The sequence below is a fragment of the Mytilus californianus genome, unplaced genomic scaffold (genome assembly GCF_021869535.1).
Source record: "Mytilus californianus isolate M0D057914Y unplaced genomic scaffold, xbMytCali1.0.p SCAF_7, whole genome shotgun sequence".
NCBI lineage: Eukaryota > Metazoa > Mollusca > Bivalvia > Mytilida > Mytilidae > Mytilus > Mytilus californianus.
The window spans coordinates 93,492,453-93,519,624 of NW_026262723.1; the positions used below are offsets into that span (position 1 = coordinate 93,492,453).

The 27,172-nt window shown below is 31.7% G+C and overlaps 1 protein-coding gene across 1 annotated transcript in view; it reads right to left on the reverse strand.

Annotated features, from left to right (window-relative positions):
- Window positions 1–440: 440 nt before the first annotated feature.
- Window positions 441–27,172, reverse strand: part of LOC127708643 (E3 ubiquitin-protein ligase RBBP6-like) — a 71,173-nt gene continuing 44,441 nt past the window's right edge. The window contains exons 5-19 of the mRNA XM_052213685.1: window positions 24,026–24,079; window positions 23,459–23,547; window positions 23,055–23,163; window positions 22,340–22,494; window positions 21,457–21,626; window positions 20,534–20,792; window positions 19,996–20,077; window positions 19,027–19,066; window positions 18,191–18,218; window positions 16,738–16,838; window positions 12,592–12,769; window positions 11,776–11,883; window positions 10,399–10,992; window positions 4,714–6,063; window positions 441–3,961 (exon numbers count right to left, since the gene is read on the reverse strand). Coding sequence (XP_052069645.1) covers window positions 2,995–3,961; window positions 4,714–6,063; window positions 10,399–10,992; window positions 11,776–11,883; window positions 12,592–12,769; window positions 16,738–16,838; window positions 18,191–18,218; window positions 19,027–19,066; window positions 19,996–20,077; window positions 20,534–20,792; window positions 21,457–21,626; window positions 22,340–22,494; window positions 23,055–23,163; window positions 23,459–23,547; window positions 24,026–24,079 — 4,284 coding nt within the window. The 3' untranslated portion in view covers window positions 441–2,994. The remainder of the gene's footprint in view (window positions 3,962–4,713; window positions 6,064–10,398; window positions 10,993–11,775; window positions 11,884–12,591; window positions 12,770–16,737; window positions 16,839–18,190; window positions 18,219–19,026; window positions 19,067–19,995; window positions 20,078–20,533; window positions 20,793–21,456; window positions 21,627–22,339; window positions 22,495–23,054; window positions 23,164–23,458; window positions 23,548–24,025; window positions 24,080–27,172) is intronic.

Here is a 27,172-nt window from a genome sequence, read left to right on the forward strand (position 1 = left end):
TTTTTTTAATTTACAAAAGGACATAACTCAAGAACAGCGACAGTGACGCCACCCAAATTCCAACTTGATCTGTGTTTGTGGTAAAAAGTTTTGTGTACAAGTTTCATAAAATTTAGTTGAGGCAAACTAAAGTTAGAGAACGGAAACTAATTTTGGGACGTATGGACGGACATACAGATGGACAAGGGTAAAACTCCAATGCAGCAAGGGCATTAAAAGTAATGAAACTTAACAGATGGTTGGACTGACCGACTTAGAAGAAGGCAAACCTATTGTCCTATTTGGCTTCTCGGATAGGGGACTCAGTAAAATGTGATAAGTTAATGAACAAATGGATGCCAAATGCTAGAAATAGCCCACACTGGTCATTTGAGCTATGTGAGTTAAACATTGGCAGTAATACTTAATGCAAAAGGTAACAAGGCAGGATAAAACAGATGTTTTCTTTTTCATTTTTATTGACAGTTCACCACTGCATAAAATATGAACACAATCAATGACAAAGTTATATAACCTGTATCAAGTTATTGCAACAACTTATTCATAAACATTCTCTTTTATTCATATCAATTATAAATGAAAATGGAGAGAAAATTTCAAAAAATAATATTTCAATACTGAATAATCATTACCCTTATAATTTAATAAACCAATTAGACATATATTCATACGTAAAATGAAAAAAAAAATGATTTTATGTATTGACATACTGTGGATTCATTTTTATTCGTTGGGTACCAATATTTGAGATTTCGTGGGTGAAGGATGAACCACATATTTATATTTTCAACAAAATACAATAATTCTATAGGCTTGTATGCAGACTTTGGCAAAACCACAAAATCAAATATTGATGAAAATACAATTTTACTTAATCCACAAAAATAGGTATTAATGAAAATAAATGAATTCACAGTACATGTATCTAAAGATTCACGATGAAAATTAAAGCCATTACATGATTAAGAACCAAGGCCTCGTATTCAGCTAGAATGAAAGATGCATTGATCCCATTATAAAAAGTTATTGGGTTTATCTCCTGATTTCTATGTCCTACTGCTGAAAATGTACAGGAATTATAAAAAAAGTTTAATGATTCAAAAAACCAGGATTCTGTGAGTAGAATTACTCTAACAATCTCTTCCTCAGAAATAATTCTAAGGTTCTGCAGAAACAGTTGAGTAAATATTTGCAACACATCACTGAAATTTATGGCTTAAAAAAAAACCCACTAAAAACACAAGTCTTAATGCCCTTAAAGAAACCCTTGCTAATTTATGATTTTGTAATACCATGATTTTAACTTGGAAGTTTTACAACTGTATACCTTTGCAATGAGTATTTACAACTTTCAAAAACATGATAAAAGAGGTACCCAATGATCACTTACTGTTATATTTAATATGTGCACTTGACATGAAACTCATGATTAAATAGATTTACCAAATGTTCACCAAAACATGTACTTTACATTAATTAACTTCATCATATGAAGTTTTAAATATACATTCTGTACAAATTCATTTGTATTTACATATATATATACAAAATTTCTATCAAAAAAGGTTTACCATACAAATTATATCAATTTATACCAAATCTAGGATTATCAATCGTGAGAATTCCTAGTTTTGAAAATTATATTTAAATTCTACATTCATAACATCAAATATATTTTCTCAAAAAGTATATAAAAATGTTACCGAAATCTGTTTAATAGCTTACACTACTTTAAAAGAACAAGTTATTTATCTGATTAAAGATCAGCATTTTCATTTTCACAGAAATAGAATAGCATTGTTTATAAAACCATCTTATATCCGAAAGCTTAAAAAAAAATATTGATAATAAAGGTTCACCTATTTTTCTTTATCCCAATATTTACACAATAATTCAATTTAAATAAATCACTTTACCTTTTTACAATACATACAAATGTTGTTGTTTTTTTACACGAATGAATGATTCATTATTATATAAATAAATCAAACAATATTTACATCAACATCACTTATATACAAGAAAATAACAAAGCATTCACTCCCATAATGCACCACAAAACAGGAAATGTACCATAAAATAGGAATCAATGCCATTAGATTAAGCTGACAAGCACATGTTTTTGGAGGAATAAATATTGAAATGAAAAGAAAACATTGCAACCCTTTTTGCTGTTCAATGAAATCCATCTTTTAATAAACAAAACAATTTCACTTATAATCATAAGTGACCAATACTGACCTTAACAAAGCAACCAGATCCTATATAATGTACATGTACAACATATGTCTAACCTGATCAGTGAAAACTTTATAGACACATACTTATCAGAATAACTAGCCTATTCAAAGATGTTTTATATATACTATTTTCTATAAAGAAACCATAACTGGTTAATATATAAACAAACCAAAAGCAAAAACAACTGAAAGATGAGAACCCATCATTAAAATAACTCTCAATCTACAACTGCAATCATGTTAAAATATCATCTTAGGATAAAACAAGATTACTTGGATATCTTCAGGTAGACAAACTGTCAACCTTTCTTTTATTAGAAACAAATTTTATACAGCATCCATCATTTTACCAATTTAGAATTATACTGACTAAACTGTCCATGCACATTTCATACAAATCTTGTTAAGCTCTCTCAAATCAATTATACAATACTCACTCACATCCCTTTAAATAACACACGAGGGGGTTCCCCACATGAGAATACTACTTTGGACCTATAAATAAGAGCTCCTATAATTTTTGTATCCCAATCCTTTGTTAAGGAACCTTATATACAGGAAAGAAATTTCGTAGGCATCTGATTAATATCATTTTCAATTCCTGTCTGGTCCTTACACATTTAAGTACTTAAATTTCAAAATGTAACCGATTCTTAGTAAGTCATATACTTAAAAAATGTCAACAATTTAGCACTAAAAGTATGTTTGCTATCACATTCTTCTTGACAATAGCACCATTGATGGGTATGAACTTTCATTCAACTTTACTAACAGTTTCCTTTTCCTCTTTATTTTTCTTATGTTTCTTCTTTTTATGTTTATGTTTATGTTTTTTGTTCTTTTTATGTTTTTTTTCCTTCTTGTGTTTTTTCTGTTTCTTTTCTTCCTTATCACTTTTTTCCTCCTCCATGCTTGATGCATCACCATCAGATTCAGCATCTGAGTCACTGTGTTCATTATAATCGGGTACAAAGGCTGATTCATCAATCACAGACTCTTTTCTCTCATACTTTTTCTTTTTAATCTGAATTTCATTTTCTGCTTTTGTATTTTCTTCCTGTCCATTCACTTTCTCCAGTTTTGATTTCTCACCTTCAACCTGATCAGTTTCTTTCACTTTCTCAATATCTTTACTTTCCTTTTTCTTCTCTTTCACACTCTTTACAATTGTCTGTTTAACTTTAGTTGAAACTTTTTGTCTGCTTTCTTTTTCTGGAGATTCATTCCTCCTAGATGATTTTTGCTTGTCTATTTTCTCTGATTTTTCAACGGCATCAACTTTATTTTTTTCACTGCCCACTACTTTACGCTTATCTGACTTTTCACTTTCTGAGACTCTACGTTTATCTACCTTTTCACTTTCTGATACTCTCCTGTGAATTCTTTCAGCCTCTTTTTCATTTTTATCAGAAGAGACTGTAATCTGCATGGAATTTTCACGACTGTGTACTCTTCGACTATCATCTTCATCTTTATGATTCTGTTTCTGGTTATCATCCATGTAAACTCTTCTCTGTTGTCGGCCAGGGGATTTTTTATTATGATCACTGGAAACAGGAGACTTACGATGTCTTTCATCGTTCTGTCTAACAGGTGATTTCTGTAATCGGTCATGGACTGAGAGTTTCTTTTGAGGGTGTGCAGGCACCACAGCAGAAGCAACTGTAGCTGGCTTCGGTTGTTTCTGAGTTATAGCTTTCTCTGCACTTTCAATTATGGATCTGTAATATGAAGAGAATTAATTGGTAATGGTATTATCATATACAAATACCTACAAGATTGGTGGAGATTGGTGGAGTAAATTTTTCCTAAATGTACATAAATGTAATAAGAATTTCAGGCTTAACACAACTTCTTTATTCATTACTTGTACAGACGAAGAGTAGTTTAGAACTTGAGACAACGTATCTATTGTTAAAAGACCACATCTTGACCTCTAGATGACTTTTCATGTTTGTTTTTTGTAAGGTTGCGGTCTCATTGACATAAAATCTCACATCTCCTTTTTTCCTAAGTGTCTATTGATTTCATAGCACATTTAACAAGCCAATCTTGAATCATTGACTAAATAACTAGCAAGACACCTAGCTAAATCAAACATAGTGAAATTATTTCTGGACAGTTTGGAATTCATGTATGTTGTTTATTAAACCTGTATGTAAGATTACAGATATAATTGGTAAAGTTTCATTAATTGTATATTTTGTACATTACTGATAATGTAAAAAAAATACAAATAAATATGTGATCATATCCAAAACACCTTGATACTAGAACATCTATCAATAGTTTATTTTACTAAACACTGCCATTTGAATTTCTAATGACAATATATGATAGAACAGGAACTATGATCTGCAACATAGATCATAGATGTGCATTTATTTTTTTTATTTAAGATGATATTAAGATGCTGCAATCCATAATGAATTATTTGAGTTCTAATTGATAGCTCTATGATTTATATACCAACCTTGGCAAAGGTTTCCTCTCGGTTTTCTTTTTAAGTTTGTCCCTGAGATCAGGTGATTTGTCTTCATTGTAATCTTCCCTTTCCCATTTTGACAATTCAGGGGGAGACAACATCAGCTGATCTTCACCTTTAGAAATATTTTTCTTTATTTCCATTTCTACTTCAGCATCATGTTTTATTCTTTTAGCTGGACTTTCATCTTCAGAGTTCTCATTATTTTCATTTATCTCCTGAACACGTTTTTTCTTTTTCGTTTTTACTTTTTCTAAGTCTGAAGCAGAATCACTTTGTGAAGCCTCTATATCCACAAGTTTTTTAACCTTTTTAACTTTTTTCACTACCTTAACCTTCTTTTGAGATTTAACAGGAGTAACTTGTTTAACTGGAACATCTTCCTTTTTATCGATTGTTTTGTTAGTTTGATCACTTTCTTCTCCATTCATTGCACTGTCTTTACTTTCCAAATCTGTGTTTTCTTTCTCAGTCTTTGACTGTTCAGTTTCCATAGGTTCAAGTTTGCTTACTTCATTAATAGGTTTTGATTTAGCCTCCTCATCAGGTGCTTCTTTGACTTCAGGACTCTTCACCTCCGGCAAAACATGCTGAGTGTTAATTTGTATAAGATTAGAATTGCTTCTCTTTGAGTGCAATGCTTCCTTTTGAGGTAAGTTTCTAATATTCTCTGTTGTTTGAATTGTCTTGAGAGCTCCTGATCTATTTATAGTAGTTGATTTTTCATCACTTTCACCAACAACTGCTTTAGCTGTGACAACTTTAGCAGCTTTCACAGGAGATTTGGGAACAGTTCCCTTAGTCTTTAATCTAAGTGCAAGTGATTCTTTCTTTACTATTGTTCCATCTTTTAATTTAACTACTTTCTTCACTACTTTCTTTTCAGGTCCTTTCTTTTCAATCTCTTTTGGCTTTTCAGTTTTTGCCTCTGTCTTTTCAGCAGGTTTTGTGGATTTGTTTTCCTTGGATTTGCTTTCCTTTTCTTTATCTTTTACCTTTTCCTTGGGTTTGTCGTCTCTTCCTTTTGATTTTTCATTTTCCTTCTTAGTTTTAGATTTGTCGTCCTCTTTTTTATTCTTTGTCCTACTTGATTTATCAGTTTTCTTATCTTTGTCTCTACCTTTAGAATATTTATCATCTTTACGATCCCTAGGCTTGTCACGCTTGGATCCTCTAGGAGACCTTGACCTAGATCTTGATCCTCTTCTATATACTCCTTTGTGTGAATCATAGTACATGCCTCTTTCTAACTGTCCTGAAGGTGGGGGTGGTGGTGGAGGTAGACCATATCTAGCTATATAATCTTGAAATATTTCCTCATAAATTCTCTGGTCAAACCTACAAGTAAAAAATATATACTTCTCTAGATAATCTTGGAATGTTTCCTCATAAATTCACTGGTAAAACATACCAATTACAGAAGGATTAGCCATGCCTGTATGGCTTAAAGGTGTTAGTCAGATCTTTCTGAAATATCAGTGAAAGTAAACTAAACCTTAGCGTGCATGGCTAACCCTCCATATTTGGGTTAGTTTTCATCATACATTTCCTATCAATTTTCCAGATTCAATTAATTCCTTCTTTAAACATATTTCTTAAGCTAACCTTATCGTGAAAATTTACACCTTACAATGATTCAAATGAAATAATAGTCAGCCTAAAATTGAAAGTAGCCGAAAAAATGACCTAATCACTAAAATTAAATTAAACCATGAAATAGAAGTAAAGGTGCAGCCAAAGCTGTCATATGGACATGAGCATTCTACAATGATTTATAGTACATAGTAACAGAGAAATTAACCTGATCACGGAAACTAAGTGTTAAATAAATCATTTAACCATGAAAATAAGATCAAGGTCAGGTAAAGCCCCATCCCATGGACATGTAAATCTTACAATGATTCTGTAGACCAAATATAGTTGACTTCTTTCTAACAATACCGGAGAAACAGACCTTATCACCCCAAAGTAACTGTTAATCAATGAACCATAAAAAATGAGGTGAAGGTCAGATGAACACTGTCAGACTTTCTTCTTCCCTACCTTTGTACATGGCCTTCCAATCATTAATCCCTTAAAGTTTCAACATTTTCGCCTCATAGTTTCAAAGAAGGTATTTAAAAATTGTCCAATCAGAATCACTAGAATTAAGTCTTCTAGGGATCAGATACCCCTGCTTGCATAAAAACTCTTAAACAGTTAATGCTAAAACAAAATTCAAATTGAATGTGACCTGTATTTTATAATTCATAGCATTGTCTTTAATTCTTACATGATTTTTTAAAATGGCATTTTCATTATCACCAGGTAACCAAAAAATTCGAAGTTTTCAGGTAAATCAAGGGGAAAAACTCTTGAACGGTTAATCTCAAAATCTAATTTGACCTGTTTTTTTTATAGTCCATGACATGGTATTCAAATTTCAAAAGATTTGGTCAAGTGATACTTAATTATCATCAGGAAATAAAACAACCCAAAATTATTAAGGAAACTAAGGAGCATAACTCTAAAACTGTAAATTTCAAAACCATTAAAACCAAACTAGACTTGTATTTTCTGATCCTTGACATTGTGTCCAAATTTTAAAAGATAATTAAACTTTAATCATCATCTGGAAATCCATAAAAATTCAATTTTAAGGTAACTTACGGCACAACTATTGAACAGTAAATGCTAAAACCATAAAAATATATCTTGACCTGTAGTTTATGGTTCATGACCTTGTGTTAAAATTCCAAAAGATTTGGTCAAGGGGTACTTAATATATGTTAAGAAACTTAACTTGTGACTGACAGATTCAGACAAACAAGTACTTCACTATATACTATATATATGAAGATTGCCTCTTTGGGCCATCTTTTTTCATTCAACCAAATCATTGATGATAATTAGTAAATATCTTTCCATTAATCATCCCTGCCAGGTTTAGAATAAGATTATAACAAGAATGTGTCCATAGTACACAGATGCCCCACTCGCACTATCATTTTCTATGTTCAGTGGACCGTGAAATTGGGTCAAAACTCTAATTTGGCATTAAAATTAGAAAGGTCATATCATAGGGAACATGTGTTGAAGTTGATTGGACTTCAACTTCATCACAAATTACCTTGACCAAAAACTTTAACCTGATACGGGACAGACGGTCGAACGAACAGATGAACGAACGAACGGACGCACAGATGAACGAACGAACGGACGCACAGACCAGAAAACATAATGCCCCTACTACTATCGTAGGCAGGGCATAAAAATGTGATTTTCAATATGGTTTCAATGAGAGCTATGAAATTTGATTTTCCATAGGGTTTCCATGAGAACAATAAGCCACCAAATTCAACCATGTTTGCCACCAGATTAACATTGATTGAGGAAAGTTTTACTTCATAGTATCAGAAAAGATTTTTTAAAATTGTCCAATCAAGATTGCCCCTTGTCACCATGTTTTTGTTATTTCATCAGATCTGAACAAGAATCATTCAGCACTTTCAATGCACCATTCCTACAAAGTTTGGTTAAAAGTGGCCGTGTAAATTCAGAGAAATAGATTAAAATGTGATTTTCCATAGGGTTTCAATGAGAACTACATGTATGTGCCACCAAGTCAGACACCCAATCAAACTTAAAGGTGGATGTTTGAAAAAGCCTTTCCAATTACAATCTCTTAGATTCAAATATTTTGCCCTGTAGTTTCAGAGGAAATGATTTTTTTTAAATTTACCCATTTGTGGCCATGTTTTTCAGCAAATCCTAACCAAATGAAATTGTTTTGTTATAAAGAACTTTCCATATATTTTTATTGCAAATTTTGGTTCAAAACAGAGGTTTCAGCAGCAGAGATGATAAAACAGTCAACTGTCTTAGGTGGAGAGAAGACAGATACAAAGGGGTTACAATATTTCACATTGGTCCTGTGGGACAGGTGAGCTAAAAAAAACCTAACAGATATGATTAAGATCATACTTGCAGGAAAATATAGTATAAAGTATGCACATTATACAACCACAGCAATTTTTTTTAAATTTTAAATACCCGTACCAAGTCAGAAAGTAAGGCCAAAAATAAAATTAAAATTGTTTGATGTTGCCTACCTACCCACCTTAAAAGCTGCCTACCGGAAAAATTTTACGACACAAGTTGTTTCAAATTTTTTTTAAAGGATTTTTTCCTGCTCCAACGTCTTTTCCTTGTCTCAAATATATAACTTATGTTGTTGGCCATCCAAAAAATAAAATCCCTACCTATCTAATCAACCCTACGAGGCATTATTAGGCATCATCAAACAAAGAACTTTTTAAGGGTGGCCTGAAAGTTATTTTTTAATTGTTTCCTTTCCTTTTTCTTTTGCATTCAATTCTCATAACATTGCCATGTATCTATATTTTTCTGGCTCCAATATGGCACATTTGTTTATATCATCCTCTCTCTTTCCACAAAGAGTTTCTAAGATAGTTTTATTGCTCATCATTGTTAAATAATTCTTTTATACAGTTTATACTCTCCTGCAAATGTTCTTTAAACTAAGTATGAAGCAGTTAATGATGACAAGATTTTTTTTCAAATTTAGGAATCTTGTCTTATTATTTTTTAGGGTCTATTCAAACTATTGTGTAGAATGTAAATTTGCTGTTGTTGAACTCATTCTACACTTTTCTTAAAGTCTTTTTTGATAGTGTTATACAGTGTTGGCAACTGTCCATTCTTATATTGACTGATTGATTGGTGTTTAATGCCACCTTCAGCACTATTGGCTATTTTGTGGCGGTTAGTTTCTTATGGTGGAGGAAGCCGTAGTACCTAGATAAACCACAACGTTCCATAGGAAAACTGACAATCCTAGTTAATTAAGATTGGAGTCGACAAAAGATGACACAATGACTTCTACTTAATGGTCTTATAAGGTTGCATTTTTGTTTTTGCATTCTAATTTCTGTTTTATTTCTTGTTGACCATTTACTACAAGTACAGGTAACCAGATTATGCCTATTGAAATGCAGTTTATTTTGTTTGTATCTCTCGGTCTTGTTTTCTAATATTTTTTTTATGCATGTCTATATACTGAGTCATGGATGATACCGTCACTATTTTGTTGACTGAAGACAAATGTTAAATGGTGTTTTATACTGATATTTCGAGCCCATTTTTCCAACATTCTATTAATTTTCAACTTCACTATCTTACACAATATAATTTGCTGTTCTATTCAATAAAGTCAATGCCTTGTAAAAGTCAACTAACTTGAAAATGTAAAGCATTTAAACTCCATGTTTTACATTTGACAAGATCTTCAAAGATCTTCCATGCATAATTTATATATCTAATCACTGTAATTTTTATGGCAAACTTGAGATTCACAGAAATGGCATTTTTACACATCAAAACATTTTGGTGTTCATGGCCAAATAAAATATTGAAACAAAACTTTATGCAGAGCAGTATACGGTGTCCAATAGATTGCAGTAGAAAAAGTTTTTGATTACATGTAAACCTCTCATTAACTTTTAGACCTAGAAATCCCTGTGAGAAAATGAACCACTTTTACTGGTATTTGAATGGTTGTAAACATGATTGATCCAATACAACACATGTAATGACCAGTCATGTACAATTATTAACAATGACACAGATATTGAAAGAACATATATTTTGTGTAATTGGATGAACTTAACACACCTAGCAGGAAAATCTCTTCCCCCGAAACCATAAGGTGTTGGACCATATCTTTGAGGGGAAAATCCTCTGGGCGGTGGACTCCTGTAATTTCTGTATGGTGGTGGTGACCAGTCCCTTCCATAATAGCCAGGAGATCTCCCTCTTCCACGGAAATATGGTGACTTTGATCTCCTCCTAGGTGGACTTCTGGAAAATGACCTTCTTCTAGGTGTAAGACTTCTAGAATATGATCTTCGTCTTAATGGGGGAGACCTGGAATATGTCCTCCTCCTAAATCTTGGTGACCTAGTTCTTGATCTTGTTCTTGACCTTGTGTATGACCTTGATCTACCCCTGAATTTTTTAGGTGTCCATGACCTTGACCTTGGTCTTGGGGTCAATGATCTAGGTCTTGGGGATCTACTTCTCCTTGGTGTTAAAGATCGTGAGCGTGATCTTGAAAATGACTTTTTCTTCCTGTATGGTGATCGGGATCTACTCTTGGTATAAGAACGTTTCTTTGGAGGTGGGGTTCTTGAATATGAACGTTTCTTTGGTGGTGGAGATCTTGAGAACGACTTTTTATCTCTTGAACTTGCTTTAGGGGTTTTCGATCTGTAAAAAAACATAAAAAAGGAATAAAATCACATAAAATAATACTACCTGATATTTAATGCATTCAAGAGAACACTCTAGAAGCTATAAAAAATGTTTGGCATATTGCTGATTTTGAAATATACATATAAAAATATACATCAACATATTATTCTTGTGTAATGTCTGTGAACCTTCATACAATCATCTGGTACTATGGCTTCCTCTACCAGTAAAAAATGACCGCAATGATATTGCCAAATGTGCTTAAAGCGGCATTAAAACACCAACAATCAATTATACAATCAAATTACAAAAATGATTTTTTATGAAATGGAAGCAAATGAGCTGTATTTAGTGTCTCTTACAAAGTAAAAATAACATTTCACAGTTAATTTGATATAACAGATGATTTTTTCAAATTTCAATAACTAAGTTTCCTAAAACACATTTTACTTCAAATAAAAAAAAATTCAAAATTCATATATCTTGAATATATATCATATATAACTTTAATAAGAAAAAATAACCAGTTAGCTCAGATATATCAGCTGTTTACATTATTCTTATAGCACATTAAATGATATATAAGATTTTTTTCTATTTTATGAAGTTATATGATTACAACTATTTAGTGCGAAAATACACAAATTTAGGTTTAATAAAATATTCATACACAGTTTAGATAAGCTCAGAATATATGATTCAAGTTTTCTTTCTCTATATATAAACTCAAAAATGTGATTCACATGTCAACAAATAAAGGGAAATAATTATAAATTTGAGTATAATATAATAACAAACCTTGATCGAGATCTCGGAGACTTGGACCTCTTGAATTTTGGACTTTTAGACCTTGATTTTATTTTAGTTTCTTTTTCTATTGGTGGTCTTGTGTAATCATCTAATGGACTGAAAACAAACAAACAAGTGTTAAATAAAATAAAATAATTTAACACCCAAACATCAATCTACATAATTGTTTAAAGAAAATAGAAACGATAAAGGTTTAGAAAAATTATATTCAGACTTCTCCAATATAGGTTTACAACTTCCATTGTGTGGATTTGTGTACATATATTTTCCATCACACATACATTGTACTTCAATAACTCCATTAATAAATGCAATCACCAACTTCCAATTTGTTTGGTTTTTTTTTAAACTTTTGTTTTTCTCTTTGAACCAAAGAAGTCAACAAGTCTTTTCACATTGTGATAATTTTGTTTTGTTTAGTTTTTTAGGGGGGGGGGGGGGGGGGGGGGGGGGGGCGGGGTTGTATTATTTGTAATTAGTCTTTAAAACATTTTATATTGAGAACATGCAAGTCTGATGCATGCAACATTGTTATTCACAAATGCACATATGAATAAAGGAACCAACTTCTCCCGATAGGGTCATATACCCTCAATGGTTTGTGTTGATAATAGGCTAACCTGTCTAAATCACACTTTGTATAAACAGTGAAGTTGCCTTAATTTAACTTTGATATCAGACATACAATGAATATTCTTTAGTTAATTTAACCTTTGTAAACAACATACATGTCTGATCCATATAAATTTTTTAGCTTTGTAAGAAATGTTTCAATGTATTGACTGATTGCAAAATTTTACGTACTTGTTTTTTAAAAGCCTCTTCTTTTCTCTGTAAAATTCATGTTCTGAAAGAGGTTTGGACACCTGAGGTGGTATAAATCCTGGTGGTACACCATATGGTGGTGGAGGGACTAGACTAGGAGGGTATAACAAAGGTGGTCTGTATCCTGGGGGCGGTAAAGTAGTGTTTGGTAGAGATGCTGAAATAAAAAAGTATGTTATTAATATACTTTTGCACAGTTGAAGCTATAAAATGAAAATACAAGTGAAATTCATTTTTTTAAATAAATATTATAAATAAATAAGGAAAAGAACTTTTCAAGAATTATATAATCAAAATAATATCATCTTTAACTGTTTACTTTTGCAGATACAATGAGTGTACATAAAGAACTAATGATTAAGAAATAAATGTGGATAGTGTCCAGATGTGGACACAGATGATGCCCCCGCTTGCATATCATATAGTTATAAAGGGACATAACTGAAGAACAGTAAAAGTGACGCTTCCCAAATTTGAACTTGATCTGAGTTTTGTGGTAATAAGCATTGTGTGTAAGTCTCATAACATTTGGTTGAGGCTAACTTAAGTAGAGAACAGAAACTAAAAATTCAGCAATTTTTCTATTTGTAAACACGCATAACTCTAGAACGGTTGTGTATAAGTTTTATAAAATTTGGTTGAGACAAACTAAAGTTAGAGAACGCAAACGATAAATTCATCAATTTTTATGTTTATAAATGGACATAACTCAAGAATGGTTAAATTGTCGCCACCAAATTTCGTACTTAATCTGTATTATGTAGTAATAAGCATTGTGTATAAGTTTCATAACATTTGGTTGAGGCAAACTAAAGTTAGATAAAATGCTTCGCTGAGCGCAGCCTGATACGACCGCAGAGGTCGAACCCTGAACAGTTGGGGCAAATTTGGACACAATATTCAGGCTTGATACTGTCTGAATTTGGATTGTAATCAAATTTTTGACATAATATAGGTTTCTGACACAAAATAAATATGGTCAAAGATCTTATAAATCCATTGCGCAATACTGTGCAATTGAAGATTTCTTCTTGAAACTTTTCAAAAATTCGAAATTTTAAAAATTTGGAAAAAAAAATATGAATTCCTTAAAAAAAAATTGGGAAAAAAATCCCCCCCTCCCCCCCCAACTTTTTGAAACCCCCCTTGGAGCAATAACCCCAAAACTCAATCCCAGCCTTTCCTTTGTAGTATGGAACCTTGTAGTACAATTTCAGAGAGATCCATACACTTACACACAAGTTATTGTCTGGAAACTAGAAAAATGCTTGTTTTTGGCCCTTTTTTGGCCCCTAATTCCTACATGTTTGGGGTAATTAACCCCAAACTCAATCCCATCTTCCCTTTGTTATATGGAACCTTGTGGTACAATGTCAGAGAGATCCATATACTTACACACAAGTTATTGTCTGGAAACTAGAAAAATGTTTGTTTTTGTAAAATGAATCCCAACCTTCTACTTGTGGTATTAAACATTGTGGTACAATTTCAGAGCAATTGAAATACTTATACACAAGTTATTATCCTGAAACTAGAAAAATGCTTGTTTTGGGACCCTTTTTGGCCCCTAATTCCTAAATGGTTGGGACCATCATCCCCAAAATCAATCCCAACCTTCCTTTTGTGGTATTGAACCTTCTTAAAAAATTTCATAAAGATCCATTCACTTAAACTAAAGTTATTGTCCGGAAACCAATGTGTCTTCGGACGACGACGACACAGACGCAGACGATGACATCATACCATTATACGATCCCAAAAAAAAAAACGGAAACAAAAAATTTGTACTTGATCTTAGTTTTGTGGTAATGAATATTGTGTATAGGTTTCATAATGTTTGGAAGGGGCAAACTTAAGTTACAGAATGGAAACTAAAATTTTTGCAATCTTTCGATTTATAAAGGGGCATAACTCAATAATGGTTAAAGTTACACTACCCAAATTCAACTTGATCTGTATTTTATCAGTGGTAGTCAAAATCAAACATTGCATTGTATAAAGCATTGATTGTAGCTGATACAACTATAATCATGGACAAAGGAAGATAACTCCAATTTTAAAAATAACTTGATATTCAGAAGAAAATAACAATTTTGCAATTTTTCCATTTATAAAGGGGCATAACTCTAGAACAGTTAAAGTGACGCCACCAAAATTCAAACTTGATCTGTGTTTTGTGGTAATGAGCATTGTGTATAAGTTTCATAACATTTGGTTGAGGCAAACTTAAGTTAGAAAACGGAAACTAAAAATTTTGCAATTTTTCCATTTATAAAGGGGCTTAACTCTAGAACAGTTTAAGTGACACCACCAAAATTCAAACTTGATCTGTGTTTTGTGGTAATAAGCATTGTGTATAAGTTTCATAACATTTGGTTGAGGCAAAATTAAGTTAGAGAAGGGAAACTAAACATTTTGCAATTTTTCCATTTATAAAGGGGCATAACTCTAGAACGGTTAAAGTGACGCCACCAAAATTCAAACTTGATCTGTGTTTTGTGGTAATAAGCATTGTGTATAAGTTTCATAACATTTGGTTGAGGCAAACTGAAGTTAGAGAATGAAACCAATTTCGGGACGTACGGACGGACGTATGTACGTACTACGTACAGACGGACAAGGGTAAAACTTAATGCCCCCACCGCTACGGCGGGGGCATAAAAATTCACAAAGGAAGGATATGGAAAGGAGAATACAATATTATTTAATTTGATGGAATTTTTATCCTATACATAATATGTAAGATTTGTTATCTATAATCCTTAAAATTTGACGTGTACTGATGTTCCCTGATGCCCTGTGTTAATTTTGTCAATTTCAAAGATGATTGTTATGTAAAGTTTCAGCATGAATTTCATACATAACTGTTAATACTAAAACCCTATATCATTGACAGTTGGGTTTTTTTTTCATAACAAGAGTTCATTTAAGAAACACTCATTAAATATCTTACATGCAGAAATATAAAAACAGTACTAACACAGATTTTAAACATTTTCCAATTAAAATATTTTTTTTCCATATAAAAATAAGGAGATGAGGTATGATTGCCAATGAGACAACTTTCTACCAAAGTTCAAAATTTTTTTCATATTCATTAAATGAAACAATTGAAATAATGTCAAAGCTTTTAAAAACATATAAATGCGACTGCAAACCAACCCTTAATTGTTCTTGTTCCTCAAGTTCTGTATGTTTATATAGGACAGCAGCTATAAATAGCAATTTAAAAAGGTATTGTTTTTTATCTGACCAAGGATTTGCCTACATTGCAGGCTCTGCATTTTATTATTGACCCTTAAATTCCATTAAATTTTGTCATTGTGTCCCTTCATTTAATTGTTTTTCACATTGAAGTTAATGTTACCCCTTTAAAAATTTCTATGACCATGGTAAAATTATTGATTCAATTGGAGAAATGAAGCAAACTTTGTTATTGTGAGGAGCATAAACACTATCAAACTTTTTTTACTGCACTAATTTCATAGAAACTTAAGAGACTTAAAAATAGAAAACTTCCCATTTAAATTTCAAAGTTAACCATTTAGAGATGAGAATTAAGAGCACCTAAAGACATTTTCCCATTGAACTTCTTTATATTCCAATGTAATCTTATGAACATTAAAAAAAATTTGAAGAAATAAATGGAAAATGGGTCCATGGGACATAGATGATGCCCCCGCTTGCATATAATGTTATAAAGAGACATAACTAGAGAACTGTAAAAGTGACACCACCCAAATTGTGTTTTATGGTAATCAGCTTTCTGTATAAGTTTCATAACATTTAGTTGAGGCAAACTAAAGTTCAGAGAACGGAAACGATAAATTCAGCAACTTTTCCATTTATAAAGGGGCATAACTCAAGAATGGTAAAAGTGACGCCACCCAAATTTGAAATTGATCTATGTTTTGTGGTAATAAGCTTTGTGTATAAGTTTCATGACATTGGGTCAATGGAAACTAAAGTTAGAGAACGGAAAACAATTACGGGACGTACGGACATACACATTGAAAAGGGTAAACCTTAATGCCCTCTCTGCTACGGCGGGGGCATAAAAAACATTTTAGTTAGGCATTAAGGTGGCCAATATACCAATATTGCCAAAGTATGACAAGCACCTACCAGGTGGCATGGATGGTCTGTATGCTCCTAAGGATGGTATAGGTACTTGTACTGGAGGAACATAATTCTCTACAGAGACTGAAGACTTGGACTCTACTGGTCTGTATAATGAATACATTTTTACATTAGTCATTCATTTAAAATATATGACAATTAATTCAGTTACAATATATGTATAGATGTAACAAACAACTTGAGAAAACAATAAATCATTACTGTCTGAAATGTACTTCAATACTTTCTGTGGAATGTCAGGTCTTTATTCCTGAAGATGTCTGGTCTGGGATGAAAAACAGCAATACAAATGTTTCTTGTTTGAACAAGGATACTGGAGTATTTTTTATCATATTCAGTGTACAATTAACATTATAAAAATATGTTAAACTTAATTGGAGTTGGTATTTCAAGGAAATGGATTAATATAAGTTATGTACAGCTTGTTTCCGAATACTATTTCATAGTGTATTTTTGTATGATGATACATTTGTAATGATGACAAACAAATATGTTTATACCAACATTATAAGATGTAAAACCAATTATTTCAATAATCTACAGGATATATCAAAACATTTTAAACTAATAAATTAAACTTATATATTCCAATCTGATTAAAATAAGATCTTTCACATTGCTCTGTTGGATTGTTTATCATGTCTTCAGATCTGACACATACACACAGTGACAAACAAATCTAACAAAGCAAAGTGAAAGATCTGATTTTAATCAAACTGTCCTATAATTATGAAGGATTAATATTTATTTAATATAATAAAGGAGTAGGGGCAATAAGGCCCTTATCTGGCCCAAATTATAGCGCAAACTGAAAAGTTACCATACTATTTAGAAATTTGTCCTATACTGTACAAAAATAAAAACAAATTTCGCATTTAACAAGTTACCATGGCAACAAACCACGACAAATTTGTAGTTTTTGTAAAATTTATTGATTTCCTTGTTTTACATCAACTTCTTTAGTATATATTAGATTGGAAAAATATGTGCCCACCCCACTTTATAATTGGTTAGATTATGTCAATAATTATATTACAGATTTTCTTAGATTAATTGGTTGTTTCACACAGTTTCCACAATGGAAATAACGATGGAAAACTGCAAAAATTCTGCAGTTTTCTTCATTTTCATAAAAACGTTACATATGACGTAATTGTCATAAATTATGTAATTCATTTATTTTTCTTGATTTTAGGCATTTTCAAACATTATGTGCAAATTTGAAGTAGATATCAAAAACTTTATTTTCTTGGACCAAAACCCAGCCTTAATGCCCTGCCCCTTCTCCTTTATTACTGGTCTATTTCAGTATCAATTAATTATGCTTAACAATACATGCACTACATCTATGTAAACTTTTATCATACACCTGTACAATAAATAATGAAAAATTTAAATGATTTTTATTTGTCTTATTTCATTTTTTCTTGATCTTTACCTGTTTGATGTTGAAGTCTGGTCTTTGTCTGAAATATAAAGATAAATATACAATTATGAAAATAGTAAATATTAAATCTAGATCAGACCTAACTATGACATGATCTGTTGATTAATGAATTTCCATAGACTGGCAATTTCACTTAGGAGACTTTATTTGTGAAGTATATTTTTCCCCATATAGCTTTCTTTACAGGATTTAAGTTGTTCTTTTTTATAACTGTACATTTTGTTTTGTTTGTTGAACAGAGTTGAATAGGGAAGAAAAAAATCAGCTGTTCATATATTTTAGAAAGTGATTACATTATAATTCAAATTACACTCTTAAGTGAAACAAAATAATCAGTAAAGAAAGAACTTGTTGTAAATAACATGAACCAACCCGACAAAGAATTTGTCCAGCTGCATACTATTTATTTGAGACGAATGTTCACATCTTAACTTGACCAGAATAATGTATTTAAGTCATAAAGTATGGTCTCTCCAATAATATGAAGGAACTCAATACTGATGAATAGGAAGTATGATCTAAGTGTCGAAATCAAAAAGCAACAATGCATTTGTTTGCCATTTTAGTTCACAAAGTTACTAGCTGGGATCTATATTTAAGACAATTACTAACAATAATAGTTTAATCTGTAACACTGGCATTAAATGCACTTGTTTCAAATCCGTCTTAGCATTGGTCTGTTCTTTTATTTTTCTTTTGGTTTGTTTAACAGAGTTAAATTGAGAAGAAAATTCCACTGTAGATACATTTTAAACAGTGATTACATTATGATTACAATAACTAAGTGATATCCATTAGATAAATTTTTCAGTGAGACTATAGCATACCTGTAGTAACAGCCTTTCTTCCACTCAAAACAGCAATACCCTGAAACAACATACTTATAGTTAGTACATTTGAAAGTCATTTTTAAAGTTTTTATACATTTATTTTTTTATTAGCTAATAGATTTTTATCTTTTCCCTAAGCTTACACTTGTTTTTTTTTTTTATAACCATCAACATATGTTTCTATTTTTTTTTTATCTTTGTACTTATTCACTCCACTTTCTATGTGGGAAATCTGTGTTTTTTTTAGGAGAAACGAAATCTACATTTTCTTGGAATAAATACGCCTGTAGTAAATCTAGACGTTTATTTGTTATTACTGAATAATCAATATTTATGATCAGTTTTAAGTGTAGCCAGTACATTTACTAACTAAAAGTCTTAGTTTGCAAACTACATATGTTCAGTCCCTAAGTTTACATAGTCCGATTCAATATTTAATTCAACTTGTCAATATTTTCACAAATGAATGTCCCCTATGATTGTCGTATACATGTATGTTTATAATTCTCATAAATAAACTGTTGTCTGTTCATTGTCAGTCAATGACTGACAGTGTTTGTAGATAGATTTCATCAGTATAATCATGTACTGATTATTCCCAATATCATATGTAGCAGTAAAAGATTAAATTAATTATGTTTATTGTGTCTTTACAGATCATAAACTGGCTTGATTGCTGTCTGTCATATTAGTTTCAACATAAATTAGACCATTGCTTTTCTTGAATTGTTTCACATTTGGTCATGCATGGGCTTTTTACAGCTTACTTTACAGTATGGGGTTTCCTGATTGTTGAAAGCTGTATGATAACATACATCTACCTTATATAAACATGTAGGCTGTTTGGATCATTAGAGAAGATTTTCCGTAAATGTCAAGAAAATGATCAACATACAAAATAGTTCTTTTGATACATGGTTATAAGTTCCCTTTATCTAGTGGAACTTTTCTATAATTCTTTATTACCTTTCCAATTTCTTCTATCGCTTTATTCTCATCTAATACAGGTGTTTCTGGTTCAGTGTCGGCTGTTAAATCTATTGTTTTACTGAAAATTTTAATCAAAATGTAATATATAGCAATGACTTCTTATAATGTGATTAACAAAATTCATTTTACAATGATTGATAACATAAATGATGTAAACTTTCATCTTATAAATTCTCTCTTTTGATTACACAAATTAAAACATACATGTTACCCAGGGAAGGCACTTAAAAAATGGGGTAACCACCTATATAGGCAAATTAAAATTTCACTAACATTTCCACTATGCAAAAACATAGATGATACCCACCCATAGTTGAGATTTGGAAGTGCCTTCCCTGGGTCCGATGTATGTTTTTAGGAAACAGCCCTTAGAATTTTTTTATACTATAAAAATGAAATAACAGTAAAGCAATAAACAATTTTCCTATACATTTCATAGTGAACATGCTGCCATAACCACTCATAAGGTAGAAACAAAAATTGTTTGAACCCTCTCACATTGTAGAATACTAACCTTGTATCTAACCTAAGTGGAGATGAAGTAACTTCTGTTGTCATTGGTGTACTGGTTGAAGGTGTTATCCTTGGTGGGGGTGGTGGAGGGGGTGAGGGAGACTTTTGCTTCTCTCGTTTCTGATACAATGTTTCATTCTTGAAGTTATTTACAGAGACTCGTAATGACTTGTTGATAATTAATTTATCGGGCGAGACATTTTCCTCATGGCAAGTGGGACATTTGTGATCATCATCCTCTACTAAATGATTTCTTATACCTGTAATGAACAAATAGGATAGTTGGAAGATCACATTTTCTGACCATAAACTGACAATTTCCATTCAATTTAGTGTAGAAATTCTACAACAGGAACATACTGTACATTGTTGTAGTATGTAACATAACCATACTTTATAAAACTTAAAAAGGCAATTCATTATTGTGACAACAATTAGTAACATTGAGCCCAAAATTTACGTAGCTAAGTTCGTTTTTCTTTTTCTTAAGATCTTTTTCACAATTTTATACCATACCTAAAAGTGTTCAAGGTATAGGTTGGTCTTCATGTCAGAGGATTCACCTATTTCACAACTTTGATTTCCAGATAATATTTTTAAAAGTATCAAATGATGAAAATTTTCACAAAATGTAATGAACTATAAAATATATGCTGAGTTCCATTTTTCAGCAAATTTAACATTCCAACTTTAAAGTATAACCCTTTATATAAATAAGATTTTTTTTCTTTGCCTTTTTGAAAATTTTTGACCATGTGTTCTAACTCGTACCTTTTTTTTTCAAATACCACTATTAAACCAAATTTTGCCTATAATTGCTTACATCCACTTCATTTGAACTTTGGTGGATAGTTGTCTCATTGGCAATCATACCACATCTCCTTTTTTTTTTTTTTTATTGCTTTCTAGTAAAAATGCACTTACATTCATCACAGTAACTATTTCCACAACATGGTATAACTACAGCATCTGTTAATAGATCTTTACATAATAAGCATGTTAGTTCTGAAGGTACTGACACATCTTCTCTCTTCTCTTCTGGTAGAGCTGGTAAAAATGGTGGTCTCTCTTTCTTTCCTTTCTTAAATGCTTCCCTGTGAAAGAAGTCATTATATTTCATTTATTTTATTTTTTCTAAACATTTATGGTTTAAATACATTAAAAATCAACCTTTTCATTAGTGAAGGAAGCTGTAGTGCCTGAAGAGAACCACATACCTTTCGCAGGTTAACTGGCATCAGTAACATGTTTAAGTTTGAAAAGCATTGGTAGAATAGTTCTCAACTTATTAAAATAGGAGTTACATATTCACAGAGTAAAACAAATAAGCAATTGAATGATGTATGATTTATCTACATGAAAATGAATCTATTACTATTTCAAGATAGAAACTTGCTGCCCCATGGCCCCAGTCATTCCTAAAAAAAAGGCCATCAGATGTCAGAGCAATCTCAGACTATTAAAAGACTAGAACCAATTTTAACTAGACCATGTGACGACCGAGTCATGCATGCCGTTAGTTTTCTAGTTTGAATTGTTTTACATTTATCATTTCTGGGCCTTTTATAGCTTGTTATGCATTATGGTTTTGCTCATTGTTGAAGGCTGTACAGTGACTTATAGTTGCTAAACTTCTACGTCATTTTGTCTCTGGTGGAGAGTTGTCTCAAGGCATTCATACCATGTTTTCTTACTTTTATTATAATTTTATAAGTACATGCATCTTTTTATTCACTACCTGATCTGCTGTCGCACAGAAACATTGATGAGCTTTATACACTACACAATCCTTTAAGAAAATACATACTGATCTATAGTAGGCACAGCAAATCTGCCCCCTCCAAGTGACATAGCTCCAGGTTCAGATTTTTTGGCAACAGTAAGGAAAGTATGAGGAATCCCTGTTGGTCTCTTCATTCTAATGTCATTTACTTCTGTTGTTTTAGGAGAGCCAGTTGTTTCCTGAAATTTATAAAACTTTTACTATTAACCACAATGTTTTAATATTTTGACATTTTATAACAAAATACATACAGAGAACAGTGTACATGGTTTTCACATTTAAACAATTGCTTAAAGTTAATCTTATTTTGGAATACAAATATTGAAATACACACAGACCTATTGATTCTGAAATGGCAAATTAGTTGACTATCATGGTGAGTATTACACGCTATCTCTAAGAACACTATAGGGAACTGTTCTGTCTTACATGTATCTTATATAATCTCCTAATGTAAGCCTACTATATCAACATTAGCATTAGTGTCCTGAAACACTTACTCTACGAATGAGAGCATTGGGAATGAATGAAGTGTCCAAGCTTGTTATAAAAATTTCACTGTGCTGGCAGTTAAGGGTGATATGACCTGGCTCTATAAAAAAATTATTGTGCTGACAATTAAGGATGAAATGTCCGTACTTGTGAGATATAAAACGTCCTGGCTTGTTACATATAAAACTGACTTTGTTGGCAGTAAATGAAGGATGAAATGGTCTCACTAAATACTTCTCAAACTTACGGTGTTGGCAGCAGCATTTGGACAATTATGGATGAAATGTCCAGGCTTGTTACATTTAAAACATATATAGGATGGTGATGGTGTTCCTGTTGGCAGCTTCTTTTGATAACTGAAATTATAATAAATCTTTTACATGATCACTCTTCCTTACAGCATTAAAAAAATGTCCAATTTGGTTAACCAATAATAAGTCATACAACTTATCAATCTTTCTTTTAAGATAAAATTTAGAACCATATGATATATCAGTACTTTTTCACCCCTTTTCTTCAAAATTTTGTTCTTAAAGCTTTAAATTAGTGTTCCATGTCTTGAAATATTATCTTTTACAAGCTGACTATTCATAAAGAGCAACACATTATGCAATTAACTTTTATCCCAATGAGTATTTTAAGAGTTCATACTTGGCTGGATCAAAGTCTTTAGTAGACTGTGTCATCATTGCTTTAATCTTGTCCTCCTCAGATCCTACTGCTGTCACCAAATCTGCAATCTACAATAAATTTCATTCTTTTGATGCATTTCATAAAACTATTTTTTCATAAATCGACGGCAAATCCATATGAAAAAATTTGATATTAGTTTCAGAATTTGATATGTAGCCATTAATATTTTTGGTTACTGTTTAAATGCAAAGGCACAAAGTGTAATAAGGCAATTTTCATGGCGTGTACTTCAGATCTTATGATGTCAGTATGGATCTATGATTTACAAATATCAAGTATATGTGGGATTTGAAAAAATAACCACAGTGTCTATTTCTAATAAAAACACCTCCCATATAAATATTAATGTATATCTTACATGTAATTGACATTCCTCTTACATGTAATTGACATTCCTATCTTCAAATAATGAACAATATATAAAGTCTTTTTCTCTTTTCTCAAATTCACCATTAACTTGTTAGAATTCCAAGTATTTATCAAGCATCCTTCTACTTAAATCAAATTTTATAAAGGTAAACCCACCTCTGCAAGGTTCTCCTTATTAATGACTGGATCTGGTAACTTGACTTGCGGTTGCTATTTATAAAAGACAATCAAAAGCATTTAAATATTGGTTATCATAAAATAAAAACTCTTCTCAAAATCAACTTTCATAGTACACACAATAGGACATTTAATATCATCTTCACTCTCTCTCTCTCTCTCTCTCCCTCATTTTCAGGTGACTTGTCAAAGAACAATTTCCCAAGCAATACTTAAGTAAACAAATACACCTACTTTTGTTTTCATTTTTTGTATAATCCTTAATTTGATTAACTTGTTTACCAGTCATTCCTCCAAAGGCTCCTTATCATATATTCAACTGCAACAAATTGTCAACCATTACGTCTTCTGTATCAAGGTGTATTCCAATAGACATTTGGCTACATCAGGAACAGCTTAACACAAACATTTCAATTCTCTAAATTAAAGTCCGTGTAAACTGACATCTGTCATGTCTGTACTTGATTTTTATGTACTTTTCAAAAACAGACGGGTTTAGATCTGGATTTTACTATACTGTAAATTCAGAAATTATTGCGTGCATTTATTATTGCGAATGCATTGAAGAATGAACAAAAATGTGAATTAAATTATTGCTATTTTAGGAAACGCTACATAAAGATATATGTATCAGATATCAGAATGTGAGTTCAAATAATACCAAGGAACAATATGCACTTTAGCAAACAATATTCTTTATGGAGAACATAAGTTATTGCAAGCAATCAAAGCGTTTGTCGAAAGACAACTTTGATAGACCAATATCATATTACCAACAGTTATGTTTTTGTTTCAAGAAATACTCTTTGTTTGTGAAATGGAACTCTTGTACATGAAGTTAACACAGACATATCTATAACTGATCTTTTACTTGTTCCTTTTTCAAATGGATCAATAGGCATGAAAGCAGGGACTTGGTTTTGCATGGACAAGGCTCCCAGTTAAGACACTTAGAATATGGAGGCAATGAATAAAATGTTGTGAATAGTGATAAATCTACAGAGGTAAGAAGAAAGAAAAGCAAAAACAAGAGTGCACACACTAAAATGTCTCACACAAACTAAAAATTATCAATGATCCATGCCAATGAGGTCAATGTCAGATGAACCCTACCAGTTTGACATGTACACCTTACAATCATACCATACACCAAATATAGTAAACATATTACTTAAAGTATAGATCTGGTTACGAAACTTAATGTTGACCAAGGAACCATTAAAATGAAGCCAAGGTCAGTTCAACCCTGCTAGACTACATGTTCACCAAGCAATCATTCCATATACTAGTACTAAATATATTAGACCTATTGCTTATATTATCTCAGAAAAATTAGGTCAATGTCAGATGAAACCTGTCAGACAGACATGTACACCTTACAATCATTCCATAATCCAAATTTAGTTGAACTATTGCTTATAGTACTTGAGAAACAGGCCAAACCACAATAAATTGCTTCGCCGAGCGCAGCTGGATTCGACCGCCAAAATCAATCCCAACCTTCCTTTTGTGGTTATAAACCTTGTGTTTAAATTTCATAGATTTCTATTTACTTATACCATAGTTATTGTCCGGAAACCAAATGTCTTCGGACGACGCTGACGACGAGATACCAATATAAAAACTGAACTGCGTCCATTGAACCATGAAAAAGGTCAAGGTCAGATGAAACCTGCTAGACAGATATGTACACAATTCAATCATTCAATACACCAAATACAGTTGATCTATTGCTTATAATATCTATGATACAGATCTAACCACAAAAGCTTAACATTGACCAATTAACCATAAAAATGAGGTCAAGGACAGTCAGAAATGTACACCTTACAGTCATTCCATAATCAAATGTAGTTGCTTATAGCATATCAGATATGGACTACGAAAATTTAACCTTGAACATTGATGACATAAGGTCGAGGTCAGCTGAACAATGTCTGATGGCCAAGCAGACTTTTCAAATATCACATATACCAAAGATAGTTATCCTATTACTCATAATAAGTGAGAAATTCACATTACAAACTATCATATACAATTTTTTTAAGAAGTCACTGAACCATAAAATAATTTGATTTTTTGATTTTTTGGTGTTTTAACGCCACTTTTAAGCACCACTTTTGGGCTATTTCGTGGCGGCCAGTTTTTATTGGTGGAGGAAGCCATAGTGCCCAGAGAAAACCACCGACCTTCGATAGACCATAAAATAATGTCAAGGACAAAGGACATATGACAGACAGAAACAAAAAACATCTCTATACAAGGTATGAGGCATATAGGTATTTATACAAATAATTAACGCCGTTGATGCTGTTGCTTGATTATCATCCCTATGTTCCAACATAACTTTTAAAGTAAATAAAAGAACAGAGTTCCTTTAAAAGAACAGAGTTCCAATGTCCCCTGCGTTGCACATATTTTATCTATCCAAGGTACAAGGGCGATAATTAAAAAAAGCACATTTTTTTCATTCTTTAAAACATTTTATTAATATCTTAAGGGAAATGAAGGTTTCAGAGCAAATACAATGCGATTTCCATTATAATTTGTATTTCCAAAGAGCATAACTCGTTAAAAATATTTGATCAGAACTTATTTTCGAAAGTGTCTTCAAATCCATTGATGATATAAACTTATAATATAAATTTCAAAAAACTCTGGCAAGAATTGTATACATTAGAGGGCTCATAAGGCAATTTTCCATATAATTAATATTTCCAAGGGGCATAACTCTTTTAAAAATTATTGATCGGCACTGATATTCTTATTCGTCAAAGACATTGCTAATATAAACCCATGATTTAAGTTTCATAAAATTCTGGCAAGAATCATACAAATGAGAGCGCTAATGATGCAATTTTCCATAAAATTAATGTTTCCAAGGGGCATAACTCTTTTAAAAGTAATTGATTGGCACTGATTTTCGAACTCGTCCAAGACATTGCTAATGTAAACCTATGATATAAGTTTCATAAAAATCTGGTAAGAATTGTACAAATGAGAGCGCTAACGATGCAATTTTCAATATAATCAATGTTTCCAAGGGGCATAACTCTTTTAAAAATAATTAAACAGCACTGATTTTCGAACTCATCTAAGACATTGCTAATATAAACCTATGATATA